At 29.8% G+C, this 20,225-nt stretch overlaps 2 protein-coding genes across 6 annotated transcripts; one reads left to right on the top strand and one right to left on the bottom strand.

Annotated features, from left to right (window-relative positions):
- Positions 1-3,859: 3,859 nt before the first annotated feature.
- LOC108227734 (uncharacterized) lies at positions 3,860-15,924 on the top strand. Of its 3 annotated transcripts, XM_064079662.1 has the most exons (5): positions 3,860-4,023; positions 4,152-4,261; positions 9,646-9,773; positions 11,380-11,454; positions 15,424-15,924. In XM_064079662.1, the coding sequence occupies exons 3-5, from the start codon at positions 9,764-9,766 to the stop codon at positions 15,729-15,731; spliced, it is 393 nt and encodes a 130-aa protein (XP_063935732.1). In that variant the 5' UTR covers positions 3,860-4,023; positions 4,152-4,261; positions 9,646-9,763; the 3' UTR covers positions 15,732-15,924. The 3 variants fall into 3 exon arrangements, 2 of the variants coding, with proteins under 2 accessions (XP_063935732.1, XP_063935734.1); XR_010284583.1 differs by lacking the exon at positions 9,646-9,773 and having other exon boundaries at positions 3,865-4,023; XM_064079664.1 differs by lacking the exons at positions 3,860-4,023; positions 4,152-4,261 and adding an exon at positions 9,490-9,507.
- A 2,260-nt stretch (positions 15,925-18,184) lies between these two features.
- LOC108227718 (topless-related protein 4-like) lies at positions 18,185-20,183 on the bottom strand. Of its 3 annotated transcripts, none has more exons than XR_001808045.2 (3): positions 19,875-20,183; positions 19,188-19,381; positions 18,185-19,090 (listed from the first exon to the last, which is right to left on the bottom strand). XR_001808045.2 is itself a non-coding variant. In XM_017403027.2 (3 exons), the coding sequence occupies exons 1-3, from the start codon at positions 20,016-20,018 to the stop codon at positions 18,970-18,972; spliced, it is 420 nt and encodes a 139-aa protein (XP_017258516.1). In that variant the 5' UTR covers positions 20,019-20,183; the 3' UTR covers positions 18,185-18,969. The 3 variants fall into 3 exon arrangements, 1 of the variants encoding a protein (XP_017258516.1); XR_001808046.2 differs by having other exon boundaries at positions 19,188-19,345; XM_017403027.2 differs by having other exon boundaries at positions 19,188-19,342.
- Between the last annotated feature and the right edge of the window lie 42 nt (positions 20,184-20,225).

Genomic DNA, 20,225 nt, shown 5'->3' with positions numbered 1-20,225 from the left:
ACTAAAAATAATTAATACTGATTATAAATAAAATTTTTGGAGACATGTAAAAGAATTTCAATTTTAAGACATTGATATCTCTAATTTTTAACTAAAAATAATTAATACTGATTAATACTAAAATAATGTATGTTTTTTTCATAATAATTTGAAATAATAATTATATTATTTTAAAATAGTCATTTAATATCATGAAAGCGGTGTTATAGAAATTGGGAGATGTAATCGGTTAAGTTACTAATTTAGGATTAATCATGATCGAGAATTAACCGGGTGAAAATCAAATATCTTTTTATTAATTTTTTTCTAATATTTAGTTATCATAATATTAGTTATTTATTGAAAAATATATTTACTATATCATAAATTCTATAATTGCTCGTATTTAAAATGATATAGTATTTTATTATTAATAAATTATTATATATTTTTTGATTACAAAAATTTGTAAAAATAAATCGGATTTCAAAAACTAAATCGATCAGTAATATTATACAAAAGTAATCAATTAAATTAGAAATTTTTATTACACTGCGGGAAAGTAAAATGTTTTACACGTTTTCAAATTTTAAGCAATCCAATTCAGTCAAACGCTCTATCCAAATGGAATGATTTGAGTGAGATGGAAGGTAATAATTCAGAATTTTTTTTATGGACTGACTCAAAAAGAATTTCGAAACATAGGGCTACGGGTCTAGCTGAATTTATGCCATTGATAAAAAAATTTATTAAATTACATGTTCTTTTTAAGCAAATATTAAATTAATTATTGATAAATAATTAATACCAGTGAACACTGACTTTATAAATGTGATGTTTGTGGTTTTCGAGAAAGTATTTGGATATCTTTGCGTACTCCATCCAGCGATTTGATTCTTGTTCTTTAATTTTATTTTTGGAGATTTCATTTTTGATAATTAGACTTATAAATTTTATAATAACATATATGGTATCTATTTTAATATTTGTTGAGATTAGCCGTAGTCGAATCTAGATTTTTGGGTTATCCAACCACGCTCTAATTTTTATTTTTATTTTGAAAAAAGCAAGCTCCAATGTTAACTCTAAATACACAATGGACAACGCCTAGAGAACTGGATAGCACGTAAGAGCAAGTCCAATAGATTATCTTATCTTTTTACCTATTAATAATATAAAATAATGAATCTTAGTGAGTTTTAGTGTTCATGGTAATCTACTTTTAGTGTTAACTCCAATAGCAATCCCTAAAATTGTTCCCTTATTATATTTTTAATACTCCCTCTCTTTTGAAATATAAGTCGCTTGACTTTTTGGCACACACTTCCAAGTCCGTTGATCGCATAGCAAAAATCATTATTTTTCAAATTTTATTTTTTTGAATTATAATATTAATTATATATTTTTATTCAGAAAAAATAATAATTTAAATGATGATTTTAACTGTACAGTCAAGAGACTTAGAAGTGTGTGCCAAAAAGTGAAACGACTTATATTTCAAAACGAAGGGATTAATAAATCTAAGATAGAAATGAGAAAAGGAGAGAAAAGACAAAGAAATAAATAGGAAATGGGTTTTGTATTCGTAAATATTAAATAGGTAATGGCTAATGGTTAACTGAGAAAAGGAGAGAAAAGACAAAGAAATAAATAGGAAATGGGTTTTGTATTCGTAAATATTAAATAGGTAATGGCTAATGGTTAACTGAGAATAGGTAATGGCCAACAGATTTGAGGATGTGCGTGTGATTTAGGTAACACTGGGATAGTGTTGGATCACCTATTTTTCTGTGCATTACCTAAATGTGAGTATAAGAACTCATTTAGGTAAACTATTGGACTTAATGAGTTGTAAAAGTCTTGTGCACCACCAACCTCCTTTTTATTTTTTTTTCCTCTGTTGATTATCTAACCTCATTTTTCATACTCTTCAAAATTAATTTAATTAATTTTTTCTCTTATTGTTTTACTATTTTTTTATCATTAATTATTTAATCACATAAACGTTTTCCTGAGAGGTTAAGCTATCGATCTGTAGCATTTGGTGCAATTATGGACTCGGTGGCGGTGTCCGGCAACGCTCCGGCAAGTTCTAGGGTTGGCGACGGCTAATTTGCCATTTGGCCCCTAGACTTTTGTAGGTGATGAAGTGGCACCACCCTAGTTCTGAAGTTTACAAAACCCCCACCAAACTTTTAGAAACTTACAATTTAGCTCATGGCTTCAATTTTTAGAAACTTTACACTTTAAACCTTTTCATTTTGATATTTCTGAAAATGTTTTAATTATTTATTTAATTCCAAAAATAAATCTAAATTAGTTTATTAATTAATTTTAATTATTAATTAATTATTTTAATTGATCAGTTAGTTTAAATATTAATTGGTTAATTGATTTGATTAATTATTAACTGATTTTAATTGATTAATTAATTGGATTTAATTATTCCTTTTAATTTAAAAATTCCGAAAAATAGTTTCAAGTTTTGAAATATTTTTCTAAATTATGTTCAAGGCTCTTCAATTGTCTATAAATGATTTCAAGTCTAGTTTTGAGTATCCGGATTTGATTAATTATTCGAAAAGTGATTCCTCTATCTGTTTTAATCCCCTAAAATGTTTAGAGATTCTAGAAAATTTCCGAAAAATCATTTTTAACCCGAGACTTGATTTGGCACTGAGTGGGTTGGGAAATCTTATGTGCTATGAGAAGATTATTTCTTATCTTTGTCCAATATCATAGTATTATAATCAACTTTTTCGTTACTAGTTGAATAATTATGGAGAATTTGTCTGCATGAATTATACTTTTTAAAGAAAAACGTATCTTTCACAAAATTTCAATTTTTTTAAAAAGATTTCCAAAATTACAAGGGACACTAGTAAATTCATCAGAAATTTTTTATTATAAAATATTTAGAAAATATATCTTTATATCAGTAGTTTATAAAAATAATTAAACTTTTAATTCAATATCTCGAAATTTTAAAAGATAATTTACGATTCTTATTATCAAACTTTTAGGTGGTGTGTTCGACTAAGATTTAATGGATTGTATTTAATTTATGGATTTTAATGAATTGTATGTGACTTTGATTTTATGCGGGTTGTTGATAAAATGTCGTAGAGTTGATGTAGATTTTTCAAGATTTAAGCACAATATTTTAAAATCTCATCAATTTTGTTGGGATTTCAAAAATTTTAAGATACACTTAAAAATACCAAAAAATCACCATATTTCATCACATGATATAAAATCTCAATTGAATATTTCAAGATTTTAATAAATTTTAAATAATCTCAATTAATTCGTTCAAAATTTGTGAATGAAAAAAATCTTATAAAATCTCAATTGAATATAGTGTCTTATTTGAATTGAATATTCAATTGAAACATCGGATTTTTAAAGATAATTTAATATCCTGATTGAATATCTCCAGATTTCATCACATGATATAAAATCTCAACCGAATATCTCAAGATTTTAATAAATTTCAAACAATCTCAATTAATACTCCCTCCGTCCCTTTTTACTTGTCACCTTTGTTACTGTGCCGGTCAAATTGATCAAAATTTGATTGAAATTTATTAATATTTTATCAATTAAAAAAATTAAAAAATATGTAATCGAAAATAACTTTTAATCTACTTTAAGATGTAATTTTGAATTTTTTAAAATAATAAAAGAGTGACTTATAATTTTTGGTCAAAAGTTAGTCAATTTGACTAATAAAAATAAAAATACGACACTAAAAAATACAATGACTACATTCAAATCTCTTAGAATGAAAAATATCTTTTAAAATCTCAATTGAATATCGAATATAACGTCTTGTTTGAATTGAATATTCCTTCATACGAATTGAATGCAGCCCACAATCACATCACATATATATATATTTGTATTATTTCAATCGCTGTGTTCTTGTGTCTCCTCTCCTTCAAAAAAAAATAAAATGGCGATACAACTTACAGGATTGCAAACAAGTCACGGAAGAGTCACGGTTCTTGTTTGATTTAAGATATTACAAATTAGTATTAATCGGTAAGAAGTTATCAATTAATCTCTTTAAGTTCGCTGTTTACACCTCTTTGCCTCTTTATTTTTCATTCAGGATTAGGGCTTTTACTATTCATAAAATTGATTGTTGTAAACTGGGTTCCTAAATTCAGGTCTTAAATACAAGGTGGAAGGCTATAATCTTTGATATTTATACATCATAATTCAGAATTGTGCTTCCTCAGTGATCAACGATTTACTCCTGAGACTCCTAAGCCTTGAGGTATGTATTACTTATTTACTCAATACTTATCCCTCCGTTAACTGCCTAATTGTGCTTAATCGTCAGAGTGTATTACTTAATTGTTTTGGATTTAAAATCTTATACCCATGGACTCCGAATAAATATGTTTCAGATATGGTGAAACCGAAACACACTCTCCGTTCTTTCTTTAAAAGTGAATTAGAACCTTATATAACTGGAGTAGGCACTAATCAAAGTGAAACTTATGTGTGTTGGTTGGGGTGAATGAAAATGAAAGGAATGGAATGAAATTTGAATTACAATTTTGTTGAATGTTTAATGATTTCATTCCTTTCACTATTCCATTCCTATTATCCTCAACTAGAGCTCAAACCCTCCACTTTGTGAAGGAATGTAATATTCTTTATCATACCTATTTTCTACCCAAATCTCATTTAACAAAATTTGCATTCACTCCTTATTCAAAGGCCTACTATGACAAGATGTATAAAAATGGAATAGCAGGGAATTTAATAACTACTCCATATCGGGAGAATTCAATCGTTTATATGAATGAAAAAGGAAATTCAATAAATCCTCCTCCAAGGAATCAGTTGAATGAAAGTATTTACGATAACATTGGAATCCTGACCATGAAAGAAATTGATAAATTGGTGTTTGAAGATCTCTTAAATTGGTGTTTGAAGATCTTCAAGCCGAGTAGGATCCTCATGCAACAATTTATCAATCTCTTCTATGGTCGGGATTCCAGTGTCATCGTAAATGCTTTCATTCAATTGTTTTGTTGGAAGAAGAGTTATTGAATTCCTCCTCGTTTCGTTCATATACACGTCTGTCTTCTCCCAACTGTTCAATGAAGTAGTTATCGAATTTCTTACTATTGCATTCTTATACATTTTGTCACAGGACTTAATCTAGTCTAATCCACCAACAGTAGCGACATTGTCGTAATGATTATTGCCTTCATAGTTCATTGTTCCTTCAGCATCACAACTATTAACTTTACCAAGCTTTTTCTTCAGATGGACATACAAGTAGTTTTTAATGTCATCATGAGTTCTACCAGGCAGGTGTGCAGCAATGGCAGCTTATCTAAACATACACGAAATCTATTTAAAGTCCTCCCTCCTACCCCCGATTATTTCCTTTTACTTTCACACATTCCATTCACCCCCTACCAAACACAACATAGAATCCTTTCTAGCCTATTGTTGAGCCTGTTGAATCTCAACTAATATTGTTTATAGTAATAGTTTTAGAATAATGAATACATCTAAATAAGTTTTCAAATATCTTTTTTAGCAATTAGCGACTTTATGTGTACATATTTACTCAATACTTAACCCTCCGTTAACTGCCTAATTGTGCTTAATTGTCAGAGTGTATTACTTAACTGTTTTGGAGTTAAAATCTTATACCCATGGACTCTGATTAAATATGTTTCAGATGTGGTGAAACCGAAACACACTCTCTGTTCTTTCTTTAAAAGTGTATTAGAACCTTATATAACTGAAAGGCACTAATCAAAGTGAAACTTCTGTGTGTTGGATGGTGTGAATGAAAATGAAAGGAATGGAATGAAATTTGAATTACAAATTTGTTGAATGTTTAATAATTTCATTCATTTGACTATTCCATTCTTATTATCCTTAACTAGAGCTCAAAACCTCCACTTTGTGAAGGAATGTAATATTCCTTATTATACCTATTTTCTATCCAAATCTCATTTAACAAAATTTGCTCTTACTCCTTATTCAAAGTCCTCCCTCCTACCCCCTATTATTTCCTTTTATTTTCATTCATTCCATTCACCCCCTACCAAACACAACATTGAATCCTTTATAGCGTATTTGAGATTGTATCATTAAACACATAGGCCAATACATTATTCTTTTAATTGTCCTATTTAAAAGATCAAGACAAATGAGTAAATAAAAGTGCTGTTACCGGTTGCCATTGAGAGTTTGATGACGGATAATTATCTTATCTTCCTCGGGGGTAAAATTTCACCGATATCAGGGCTAAGATGATTCACCTACCTTAGTCTACAACTCTTACCATTCCTATGCAACCCTGTTAAATTACAAAACTAATCAGGATATATAACCAAATACAAACTCGCTAAAATGAGACATAAATTAATAGCACAGTTTAACAAAAAAAAAGTACATATATTCCTGCAAGTTTAGGAAGGGTTGTCTAATTGCATGTATCATGTTTTTGGACGTAAGATACCAACTTACTATCTTCTTCAGAAGTCCATGCTTCTTTCGTTTTTGCTTATATTTTCTCAGCCGACCTCCTTATCTCTCTTTCTCTTTATCATTGACTATATATATGTAAGAGATAATGAGGTCAGAAAATGAAAGAGACAAAGGAGCATGGACTTTTGAACAAGATAGCAAGTTGGTGTCTTAAGTCCAAAAACATGGTACATGCAATTGGACATTCGTTCCTAAAAGTAGTGGTATATAACTGTTTTTTTTGCTATAATGTGCTATTAATTTATGTCTCATTTCGGATGAGTTTGTATTTGGTTACATATCCTGATTAGTTTCATAATTTATTAGCGTTGCATAGGAGTGGTAACAGCTGTAGAGTAAGGTGGATGAATCATCTCAGCCCTGATTTGAAAGGGGAAATTTTACTACTGACGAAGATCAGATAATTATCCGTCATCAAGCTCTTAATGGCAACCGGTGTTGGCTCTTTTATTTATTCATTTCTCTTGGCCTCTTAAATAGGACAATGAAAATAAGAATTTATTAGCGTACGTGTTTAATATACAATCTTAAAGCCGCTTATTCGTAAAAGCAATTGCCTTCTCCTGATTATTCTGTTGAGTAGTTATCGAATTCACTACTATTACATTCTTACACATCTTGTCATAGTAGGCCTTTATGTAGTCTAATCCACCAATAGTAGCAACATCGTCATAATGTTTATAGTCTTCAAAATTCTGTTTTCCTTCAACACCACGACTGTTAACTTTACCAAGCTTCTTCTTCAGATGGACATGCCAGTAGTTTTTAATGTCATTATCCGTCCTACCAGGCATGTGTGCTGCAATGGCAGCCCATCTACACTTATACGAAATTTAAATAAAATTTAAAGTGTCAAATGCATTAACATAGTAACATAAATATTATTAAAGAACAAAACATTTCGATTGAAATCCTTAACTGATATTTTTTATAGCAATATTTTTAGAGTAGTTAAATACTTGTAAATAGTAATAAAATCTTGTTTGACATTTTTATTAGCGGTTTTGAGATTGTATCATTAGACACATAGGCCAATACATTATTCTTTTAATAGTCCTATTTAAAAGACCAAGACAAAATGAGTAAATAAAAGTGCTGTTACCGGTTGCCATTGAGAGTTTGATGACGGACAATATCTTATCTTCCTCGGGGGTAAAATATCACCGATATCAGGGCTAAGATGATTCACCTACCTTAGTCTACAACTCTGACCATTCCTATGCAACCCTGTTAAATTACAAAACTAATCAGGATATATAACCAAATACAAACTCGCTAAAATGAGATATAAATTAATAGCACAGTTTAACAAAAAAAAGTACATATATACCAGCAAGTTTAGGAAGGGTTGTCTAATTGCATGTATCATTTTTTTGGACGTAAGATACCAACTTACTATCTTCTTCAGAAGTCCATGCTTCTTTCGTTTTTGCTTATATTTTCTCAGCCGACCTCCTTATCTCTCTTTCTCTTTATCATTGACTATATATGTAAGAGATAATGAGGTTAGAGAATGAAAGAGACAAAGGAGCATAGACTTTTGAACAAGATAGCAAGTTGGTGTATTAAGTCCAAAAACATGGTACATGCAATTGGACATTCGTTCCTAAAAGGAGTGGTATAGAACTGTTTTTTTGCTATAATGTGCTATTAATTTATGTTTCATTTCGGATGAGTTTGTATTTGGTTACATATCCTGATTAGTTTCATAATTTATTAGCGTTGCATAAGAATGGTAACAGCGGTAGAGTAAGGTGGATGAATCATCTCAGCCCTGATTTGAAAGGGGAAATTTTACTACTGACGAAGATCAGATAATTTTCCGTCATCAAGCTCTTAATGGCAATCGGTACTGGCTCTTTTATTTATTCATTTCTCTTGGCCTCTTAAATAGGACAATGAAAATAAGAATTTATTAGCGTACGTGTTTAATATACAATCTTAAAGTCGCTTATTCGTAAAAACAATTGCCTTCTCCTGATTATTCTGTTGAGTAGTTATCGAATTCACTACTATTACATTCTTACACATCTTGTCATAGTAGGCCTTTATGAAGTCTAATCCACCAAAAGTAGCAACATCGTCATAATGTTTATAGTCTTCAAAATTTTGTTTTCCTTCAACACCACGATTGTTAACTTTACCAAGCTTCTTCTTCAGATGGACATGCCAGTAGCTTTTAATGTCATTATCCATCCTACCAGGCATGTGTGCTGCAGTTGCAGCCCATCTACACATACACGAAATTTAAATAAAATTTAAAGTGTCAAATGCATTAACATAGTAACATAAATATTATTAAAGAACAAAACATTTCAATTGAAATCCTTATAAACTGATATTTTTTATAGCAATACTTTTAGAGTAGTTAATACTTGTAAATAGTGATAAAATCTTGTTTGACATTTTTGTTAGCGGTTTTGAGATTATATCATTAAACACATAGGCCAATACATTATTCTTTTAATAGTCCTATTTAAAAGAACAAGACAAATGAGTAAATAAAAGTGCTGTTACCGGTTGCCATTGAGAGTTTGATGACAGATAATTATCTTATCTTCCTCGGGGGTAAAATTTCACCGATATCAGGGCTAAGATGATTCACCTACCTTAATCTACAACTCTTACCATTCCTATGCAACCTTGTTAAATTACAAAACTAATCAGGATATATAACCAAATACAAACTCGCTAAAATGAGACATAAATTAATAGCACAGTTTAACAAAAAAAAGTACATATATACCAGCAAGTTGAGGAAGGGTTGTCTAATTGCATGTATCATGTTTTTGGACGTAAGATACCAACTTACTATCTTCTTCAGAAGTCCATGCTTCTTTCGTTTTTGCTTATATTTTCTCAGCCGACCTCCTTATCTCTCTTTCTCTTTATCATTGACTATATATATGTAAGAGATAATGAGGTCAGAGAATGAAAGAGACAAAGGAGCATGGACTTTTGAACAAGATAGCAAGTTGGTGTCTTAAGTCCAAAAATATGGTACATGCAATTGGACATTCGTTCCTAAAAGTACTAGTATATAACTGTTTTTTTGCTATAATGTGCTATTAATTTATGTCTCATTTCGGATGAGTTTGTATTTGATTACATATCCTGATTAGTTTCATAATTTATTAGGGTTGCGTAGGAATGGTAACAATGTAGAGTAAGGTGGATGAATCATCTCAGCCCTGATTTGAAAGGGGAAATTTTACTACTGACGAAGATCAGATAATTATCCGTCATCAAGCTCTTAATGGCAACCGGTACTGGCTCTTTTGTTTATTCATTTCTCCTAGCCTCTTAAATAGGACAATGAAAAGTAGAATTTATTAGCGTACGTGTTTAATATACAATCTTAAAGCCGCTTATTCGTAAAACCAATTGCCTTCTCCTGATTATTCTGTTGAGTAGTTATCGAATTCACTACTATTGCATTCTTACACATCTTGTCATAGTAGGCCTTTATGTAGTCTAATCCACCAATAGTAGCAACATCGTCATAATGTTTATAGTCTTCAAAATTCTGTTTTCCTTCAACACCACAACTGTTAACTTTACCAAGCTTCTTCTTCAGATGGACATGCCGGTAGTTTTTAATGTCATTATCCGTCCTACCAGGCATGTGTGCTGCAATGGCAGCCCATCTACACTTACACAAAATTTAAATAAAATTTAAAATGTCAAATGCATTAACATAGTAACATAAATATTATTAAAGAACAAAACATTTCAATTGAAATCCTTAACTGATATTTTTTAAAGCAATACTTTTAGAGTAGTTAATACTTGTAAATAGTAATAAAATCTTGTTTGACATTTTTATTAGCGGTTTTGAGATTGTATCATTAAACACATAGGGCAATACATTATTCTTTTAATTGTCCTATTTAAAAGACCAAGACAAATTAGTAAATAAAAGTGTTGTTACCGGTTGCCATTGAGAGTTTGATGACGGACAATATCTTATGTTCCTCGGGGGTAAAATATCACCGATATAAGGGCTAAGATGATTCACCTACTTTAGTCTACAACTCTTACGATTCCTATGCAACCTTGTTAAATTACAAAACTAATCAGGATATATAAACAAATACAAACTCGCTAAAATGAGACATAAATTAATAGCACAGTTTAACAAAAAAAAAAGTACATATATACCAGCAAGTTTAGGAAGGGTTGTCTAATTGCATGTATCATGTTTTTGGACATAAGATACCAACTTACTATCTTCTTCAGAAGTCCATGCTTCTTTCGTTTTTCTTATATTTTCTCAGCCGACCTCCCTATCTCTGACTATATATATGTAAGAGATATTAAAGAATTGTTTAAATGAGTTGCATATTGAGTTGATATTTATAGATAAAAACCAACTATTTTACTTATTCGTACAAAAGTAAATATTATTTTTCCCCGGGCGCAAATATTATTTAATAGTTACAGATTTTTATTCCTTCGCCCCAGACACATTAAAACAATATTATATTCAAATTTATTGATTTTTCTAGTATAAACTAAAGTTTTTCTCTTGTCTACCTCTACAAGAATAGATATACATACACATTACCAGTTATAGTGTATTACTGATTTAAGTATGACTTAGATCATATACATATAGATATGAGAAAAGTTTTATAAAGACCTTTATTTTATGGGAGACTTGAGAGTTTATTAGAAACCTTAGAGTGCATGTATCATGTTTTGCAATTTTTATTATATTTTTTTCTATAATTTATCATTATTGCACATTTGTGAAATATTTTTCGGATTTTTATTTCAGTTGTATTAGATTTTTTGTGTAATTTATCATTAATTCACATTTGTGGAATACTTTGAGATTTTTTTTCTTCTTATATTGGTTGTTAAATGAAGCTTCTGAAGAGGAAGCAGCTAAGGCATATGATTTGGCTGTAATTGGGAAAGATGCTTTGACAAACTTTGATATAAGTAAGTATTTACAATATTTAGTTGTTTTTTTACATGTGTATACTTGACGCTGCAAGCTATTTTGAAATTTTGATGAAATTATAATATTGACAGTTTTAGAAAGAATCTTGTGCAAAAACCAGTGACATATGTGTAAAAACTAGTACAGAAAACTCTTTTCACTTGGGGCCTTTTCAACAGTCGCTTTGTAGAAGTGACGTGGAACAAAATCTATATAACTTTTTAAGTTTTTAAAGAACACAAATATAGCAAATACAAATGCAAATTAAATAAAACTAATCTCAAATTTAAGAAATCAATTCTTTAAAATTTTTGGTGATTTGTTTGGTCACCTAAGAAATTTTATAAATTTCTTGAAAATAATATGTGATAAAAGAATTCACTTAGCTACTCGGTCTCAAGTTAGTTTGCTTCACAAATAATTCCTAACAACTATACTCAAACTTACTTGTGTTTCTTAAAGAACTATACTTTATTACATACATGGCTTTATACCCGCATTTACAACCGTATACCAGTAGATGTAATATTCTCATTTTTAAATATAATAAGGGTTGGTACCCAACCAATTTCTTGAGTGTTTCAATTTTTAAATTTAAGAGCTTATAAACTGTGCCAATTTATACTTTGTGAAAATATAAATTTATTTTAGTAATCCGTATAATGTAAAAATATGTTTATATATATATAATATACTATTATTTGATTTATTTTATAAATTATCTTAAGAATATTCAATACGCTGTTTTATACGCTATTAGAGTCAAGATTTTTATATAAGTAAAAATAAAAGGACTTAGTGATGATTTAATAATTATATTTAGATTAGAGCATAAAATTAAAAATTTAAAAATAGTCATGAACTTTATAATGAGAATTATATTCTTTTTACAAAACTTTCTTTTAATTGATTTTAAACATAAAAAGAAAAAGAGGTCATATTCAAATTACAAAATCTTCATCTTTTTTATAATTACAAAAACTCTATATATTTTGTTTTAACACAAATAAAAGGGATTTTTGTATTTACCAAACTTTATTTTAATTGATTTAGATTATAAAAATTATAAATTATTTTCATATTTAAATATTATGTATATATATATTATAAATATTAAACATTTAACAAACATAAAGTCTAATGATTGGTATTTATACAGTGGTATTTAGAACTTATAAAGAATAAATGTCGTGTTCATACTTCTACGAGAATTTTATAAACCTACTTTTATTTGATTTTTACAAAACCTAAGCAAAACTTACTTCTATTTGAATATCCTTTTTAAAACATTGTTATCATTTCAAAGTTTAGCTCATGTGGCCAAGTGACCTTGGTTCCATTCTTATATTCTATTACCATCCTTTCAAGTAGTCTAGCACTAGCTCTTAATCTTCCTATATTCATCACTGTGTCCAAGTTGAGGTTTGGTGACATCAACTTGCTCAATGAAAAACTTAGTTCTTGATTTCAGAATGCAATAATAGATTGTAGAGGCTTTATGTCATATACTTATTCTAGCTTCACCAATATTGGAAATGATGAGCTTATAGTAGGAGACATTCATATTTCTTTTCTTAGGCTCCATCTTGGGATTTTAAATTTCACTTTCTTGACTAGGCTCAAAGATGCCTAGATCTGGAATGTCTCTATTGAACCCTTCATTTGAATTCAATAACCTCTTGGCCCTTAGTCTTGCCCTCCTTGTTCTCCTTGATTCTATCTTCTCTTCTCTTATTTCTCCCTTAATCATTCTACTAGTCTCTTGTGCTGTTATTCATCTTCTCTTTATTGCTCCTCTCTTTTGTCTTGATCTAATTATTAAATAAGATACAAGATGGTCATAATAGACAATTTGGTGAATCAACAACCTTATATAACATAGACAATGAATTCAAAAACAATATGGATATCGAATTCGATGGTTCCTCTTTAGACGAACATGTAATAATTATATAAATGAGATTTTGAATGATCCTGCATTTGAGAATAATGAATTGAGTCAATATAGAGCTTTAAACAGTATCGTGGATATGCTATCTTTGGATCAACTTTGGGTTCAATACAAGGATATGGTACCTGATAAAGTGTATCATAAAGGTGACATGACTAGTGATTGACTTGAAGCAGAAGCAAAAGAGGGAAAATACATTTTACATGCTAGAAGACAAATGTTTGTAGTTGTGATGGAAGCTAGAGATCTAATGAAAGAAACAAAGTGAAACAACTCTTCTTTTTAATAATGTGCGCCGTCAACAAATACTTTGCCTTAGCATCATTTTTAGTAAGTAGTATGTTCTGAAAGAGAATTTGAGATTGTTGAGGAATTTTGAGTTGATTAATTTGGTGGTTGTTTATGCTTAACATGTGATCTAGATTTTTTTCCAACTTCTAATTTTATGTAATTTTTATCAAGTTTCTTTATGCTTTTCAATCATAAAAAGGTAAGTGATATATCATACAAGAATCTACGAAAAAACATACATTATAGTACGCACAACATTGCTAGAAGAGGGAGAATACGAGCATAAAGATTACATTTATAGCATAGAAATCCTATAACTAATATCTATATTATTTATATCATGTATAACCATAATAAGTAGTTTATTACATTGGAAAATTATCTTAACATTCTTTATATGTGTGATTATAATATATACAATCACATCATTGAAATTATATATTATGATATTTTATATAATAGAAGATAATGCCATTATGGTATTAGAGCCATCAAATATTTTTTTCCTTTCTTGTTTTTCACTTTTATTTACCTCTCCTCATACTACCATCATGCATATTTCTTTATTTCAATGTTACATGTCAAAAATTATGTCCATATTGCACCAGATATTAAAAACTTTCTTATTCAAAAAGCTTTTATAAAAACTCCTTGAATATCGTCAGCTAATTCTTCTACCACTTTTACCTTTGACTTGAACCACACAACAGAAAAATTTAATCTAGTACATACTATTTGGGAAAACATGATAACATTGTTATTTAATCTAGTACATACTATTTGGGAAAACATGATAACATTGTTCTTACTTTGATACACCTAATAGACTCCCATAACACCCACATAATCATATTATCTACATCTGTTGACATTTGGGGTCTCCCTTTATAATCTTTTTGTATTAATCCAACTATCTTTTAATAAATCTTTTAAATTATCCCATTTACACATCTAAATATATGTTTTTATCATAATAATTATAAGGTTACATATTATATTGGTCATTTACTTAATCTTTTGGTGTAATGCTTTAAAGATTTATGACAGAACCATAACATATTTAGATTTAGTTATTCACATGTCAAACCATCCTTTATGTACTTTATGGAGGAACACAATCATTTTTACTTCACATGAGTCACACTTTAAAATTGATTCCTTCACCTACTTTGAAGACTAAGCATTGACCACTAATAAATGTTTTTCATAAGCAAGATGAACAGAAATATTCTTGATATTTAGAATTAACAATATCTAAATTTTTCATATGTATACATGTTGGTTATTTAAGGATATTTATTTATTCGTGATATCACTCAAAGGATTAAAAATTGCATATATTTGACATCCATCATTTCAAAATTTTAAAGTTTATGTGTGTTTACACACACACACACACATATTATACTCACACACACACACACACACACACATATATATATATATATTTATATATATTATAAGTTTAAACCAAACATATCAAGTATATTTTGCTCAAAGTAGGGCCTGCTAAGGGTATGATGTATGATACCATGCCAAAATAGTGAGTGATACATATGTTTACACACACACACATATTATACTCACACACACACACACACACATATATATATGTGTGTGTGTGCGCGCGAGTGTGTGTGCGTGCATGCATATATAAGCCACTTTTTATATCTTCAATACAAACATCATGGTGAGGCAAATAATGGTGATGCTGATACTACTGCAGAGAAAACTAAAATACCATCCCATGGACCAAATTGGCATCTTGGAAGATCAGGAATATCCAAAAAAATAAAGAAATATGACCAGCTTAATTTGGAGAATGGTCAGAGTATTGCTGATCATACTGATTTGAAAAAGGCTATAAGGGATGAAGTTCTTGCTGAGATGGAGGAGATGATCGAGAAAAAAGTTCATGATAAGGTGACAAAGATATTTTGCAAACTGGGAGAGGTAGATCCTTATTTCAACGACATCGATCTTGAAGCGGTGTTGCGTACTTCTGATGATGAACTTGAACATGGTGATGAATAAAGATTTTTAGTAGTCACTTTTTATGTTTACATCATCTTCTCTGTGCTTTTGGATTGATTTTTGTAAGGATGATTTATAAGTTGGTACCTTTGTCCAGTTTCTATGTATCTTTTCAACTTCATTACTGAGTTTGTAATTTGAATTCTATTTTGGTCAATTTTCAAGTTATGAAAATTTCAGAGTATTGCATTTATTTAGTATTAGTGTAAATCAGGCCCAACAATTTTAAAACATTACAACACACGCAAAACTGTTGCACAAATATATTATTAAAAAATAAAAATTATTGCAATTGGTTTAATATTGTTGCACAAAAGTGTTACAACAAAAGTTTAAATTATTGGTATGCAAAACTTTGAAGTATATAGTGTTAAAAAATTTTACATGAGTAAATTTATTGTAACAATATAAAATTGTTATCAAAGGACTCAAAAGTGTTACAACATATTGCAATTGAAAATCTATTGCAATATGTCAAAAAATGTTGCATGAAACCAAATAAATGTTGCAAAAGGGTCTATGGCAACCGCAACAAATGCAACACGGACCTTTAGCAAAAATGTTACCAAAAATCTACCGTTTTAGGCCCTAAGAATACATTTTTGGTTTTTGATACAAGTTGATTTAGAGTTGACCTTCACATAAAAAAAATCCTATAAATGACTACCAAATAAATCATCCTCATCTTACAAAAGGTAATGATGACCAGTTATGACTAATCAAGTAATCCCCAAAATGGGGCGGGATTCATATTTCTATGAACTTCAAAAATAATTATCCATAATCATCTAGCAATGCCACCAACAAGAAGGTAATATGTAACTGTTGTTGTAAGGATAGCATATAACAACAGTTGCATATTACAAATACAGATGAAAACACATACACACACATATATTCAATCATATTATTTTAAATCTAGTGTAGAATAATATTGTTGCCATTATTAATATTTATTTAGTTACATATTTTTATTATAATTTCAATTCTTACTAATTTAATAAAATATTTAGGATTATAAACAAAAAAAATATGTTATAGATTATAACAACCCGGATTTTCTATAATTAATTATTTTGGTTATTGATTTTGTAAAAGAGGATAAATAAATTTTTTATATTTTCTTCCAGCTTGATGGATTTTCAAAAAAATTATTTGATTATACATTGAATTCTTAGTTCAGTGGGATATAGAAATTTTATTACTTGATATATTGTGTGAATAATATTATCACATGTGCAGCTATTTGAAGATTTATGCAATTTTGTGAATAATTGTGCTACCTTAAATTTTGTGAGATTGCAATTATGTGAATAATTGTTAAATGCATTATTTGCATTTTTACTTAGTCAAGATGGTTGGAAATATCTATCATATAATTGTATCCTTGTTATTGGATTTGTAAGATAAAAAAAATTATATCATAATAATTTTGCTCATGATGAAAGTCCTATTGATGATACAAACTATAGGAAAAATATATATGAATACTATCATGTACACAAACACAATTTCACATAAGCTATGACCAAAAGAGTGAAGGCAATCATTTAATTCACTCATGTAATAATTATTGCCATTATTCAATACATTTTATTCGTCAAATTAACTAAACTTTAACCATATATAAAATTTTATCTAAAAAAATTAGGAGTTGATCAAATATTGGTTCGAATAATATATACCCCAAAGTTTTGTAGTTATATAAAATATATGATTGTTGATTAAAATAATTAGTTGGACTAAGTTAAGTCGAAACAAAACTAATTTAAAGAAAGAATTATAAATATTTCATTAACTACATGTTTTCTAAATGTTTCTAAATGTTTGATTTTTATAAGAGACATGCAAATATAGGACGGCAGTAGCTTATTGATTATATAAGTATTAAATATTATATTAATATTATTTTATATATACATATAATGATGGGTTTGGATCATAGACAAATGGGATCGATTGACCTAAATATCCAAAATAGCCGATTATCTTGTCAATGGATTCTGAAACAAATTTATGAACATTTAAAATAGACTCGGATCAGATATGATCCATTTAGAGGCCTATCAAGTGACGGTGTTTTAGACATCTAAAAGGGCCTTGTGTATGTTGGACCTAAGGGTGATAGTGGGCCTGGAATTTATATGAAGGAGTTGGATACTAGCTCCTAATTACAAGCTTTTTGAGTGAATAGTTGTATATGCCAAAATATTGGGTTTCTTTTATTATTTTCATATTTTCTTACTCTATCAAATTGTGTGGCTACATATATATATTTGCATTAAAAATTTACCGGTTAACATAGTCAAGCAAAAATATTGGCTTTCTTTTATTATTTTCATATTGTTTTGACAATTCTCTTTTCAAATTCGGCTAGGTGTATATATATTTGCATTGAAAGTTATAGACTTTATAAGTGAAACATTGTATATGCCAACATATTAGGTTTATTTTCTTATTTTCATAGTCAGTTCTCAATTCAATTTCTACCCGTAGGTGTATATTTGTATTGAAAATTTATCACTTAACTCAGTCAGGCAAAAAAACACCTTCAGAACCCTTGCACTAATCCAATCCCTAGATGTATGTTTTAAAAGATATAGATTTCAAGAGACATTGGGCTCTGATTATCACAAAAGCTCGTATCAAGTTCTCAGTTGTTGCTGGTCTCAAGCTAAGGCGTGCTACAAAGCCAAATCCCAATATCCTCTTCTTCTATAACCAGTGCGCCACCATCACTAAGCCCGGGAGCAACCTGATTGTGTTTCATAGGATTAGCCGCAAGAGTAGAAGCATACATCACCTGGCTGTAGAAATAATGCAGAAGGCAACTTCCAGTCAAGAGGGTAAATGATGCCGAGTCCAAGAAAACAATGTGCCTGTTAAAAAAGCAGGCATATATGGACTGGCCATCGGATGATTTTGCTACATGTATATTTGCATAGAAAGTTACCTGCTCTGTAAGTGGAACATTGTATATGCCAAAATATTGGTTTCTTTTCTTATTTTTATACTCTGTTGACGGTTCTCATTTCAATTTCTACATGTACGTGTATATTTGCATTGAAAATTTACCACTTAACATAGTCAAGTAAGACAACACCTTCAAAACCCTTGCACTAATTCAATCCCTAGATGTATGTTTTAAAACATATAGATTTCAAGAGTCACTGGGCTCTGATTATCACAAAAGCTCATATCAAGTTCTCAGTTGTTGCTGGTCTCAAGCTAAGGCATTCTACAAAGCAATCCCAATATCCTCTTCTTCTATAACTAGTAGGCCACCATCACTAAGCCCGAGAGCAAACTGATTGTGTTTTGTAGGATTAGCCGCAAGAGGAGAAGCATACATCACCCGGCTGTAGATATAATACAGAAGGCAACTTCTAGTCAAGAGGGTGTTATCACTAGTAGTTCACATTTTCGGGATACATTTCAAGTAAACATAATACATACCTTTGATTAAAAGGTAAATATGCACTCGGATTGATAACAAACTTTATGGTCAATGATGCCGAGTCCAAGAAAACAATGTGCCTGTTAAGAAAGCACGCATCTATGGACTGGCCATCACATGAATATGCAGCACCGCCGATCAATTCCTCGGGAATCTACTGCAGGAAATATTTAGAGAGCTTGAGAATTTTCTTCTGTCATTAGAAAGTTAGATGTTACTCTCAATAGCAGAGCCACAGGATATTGCACCAGGGGCAATTTTAGAAAATTCAATGTCAAGTTCTGTCCAATATGATTGTGTCCTTTTAGGTATATATGTACACACACAATAAGTAAATCATAATTTATTTTAATGCACAACACTTAGATATCAGTATAGATAAAGACCATATCTTTCTGAACACCATATATTAGTATAGACCATATCTTTCTGAACATCATAGATTAGTATAAACCATATCTTTCTCAACATCATAGATTAATATAGCTGCAGAATCATTAACTGAATGAAATCCCTATTGTAAAGGTCAGATAAAATAAGGAGCAGAGATACCAAAGAGTATCACTGGATCATTGAAATAAGGGGGCACTTGATCAGCCTCATGACATTCAAGAGTTGTTACATCACATACACTCCTGTCTTTAATCATCAAGATTTCATATAATTAAATACTCTCACATTCTTACCACAAGTTTTGAAGCACTTTCTTCATTGCTTAGCTGTGTTACTCCGACTCGCCTATTCCGGTCAACATACCCGTGTCGACACGACACAAGACAAGAAACGGGATAGAGGCCGGACTCGTCTGTTGGAAGCTCTATACCGCCCATTCATCATCGGAAAAGTCGATGGTTACCAGAGAAATCAAAATCAAAGATAAGAAAGTGTGTAAGAAGCGATGTTATCTATGAAAGATGGGGAACAGGAAGAAGAAGATGAGAAATGGTGAAAAGGTCGAGAGAAATGAAGAAGATGATATTAAAAGGGTGAAGAGAGCGAGAAATAATGTATTGAGAAAATGTATTTGGACTTTTTTA

Source organism: Daucus carota, chromosome 1 (assembly GCF_001625215.2).
Source record: "Daucus carota subsp. sativus chromosome 1, DH1 v3.0, whole genome shotgun sequence".
NCBI lineage: Eukaryota > Viridiplantae > Streptophyta > Magnoliopsida > Apiales > Apiaceae > Daucus > Daucus carota.
The sequence above is the reverse complement of the archived record's forward strand: the minus strand, read 5'-3'. Positions and strand labels throughout refer to the sequence as shown.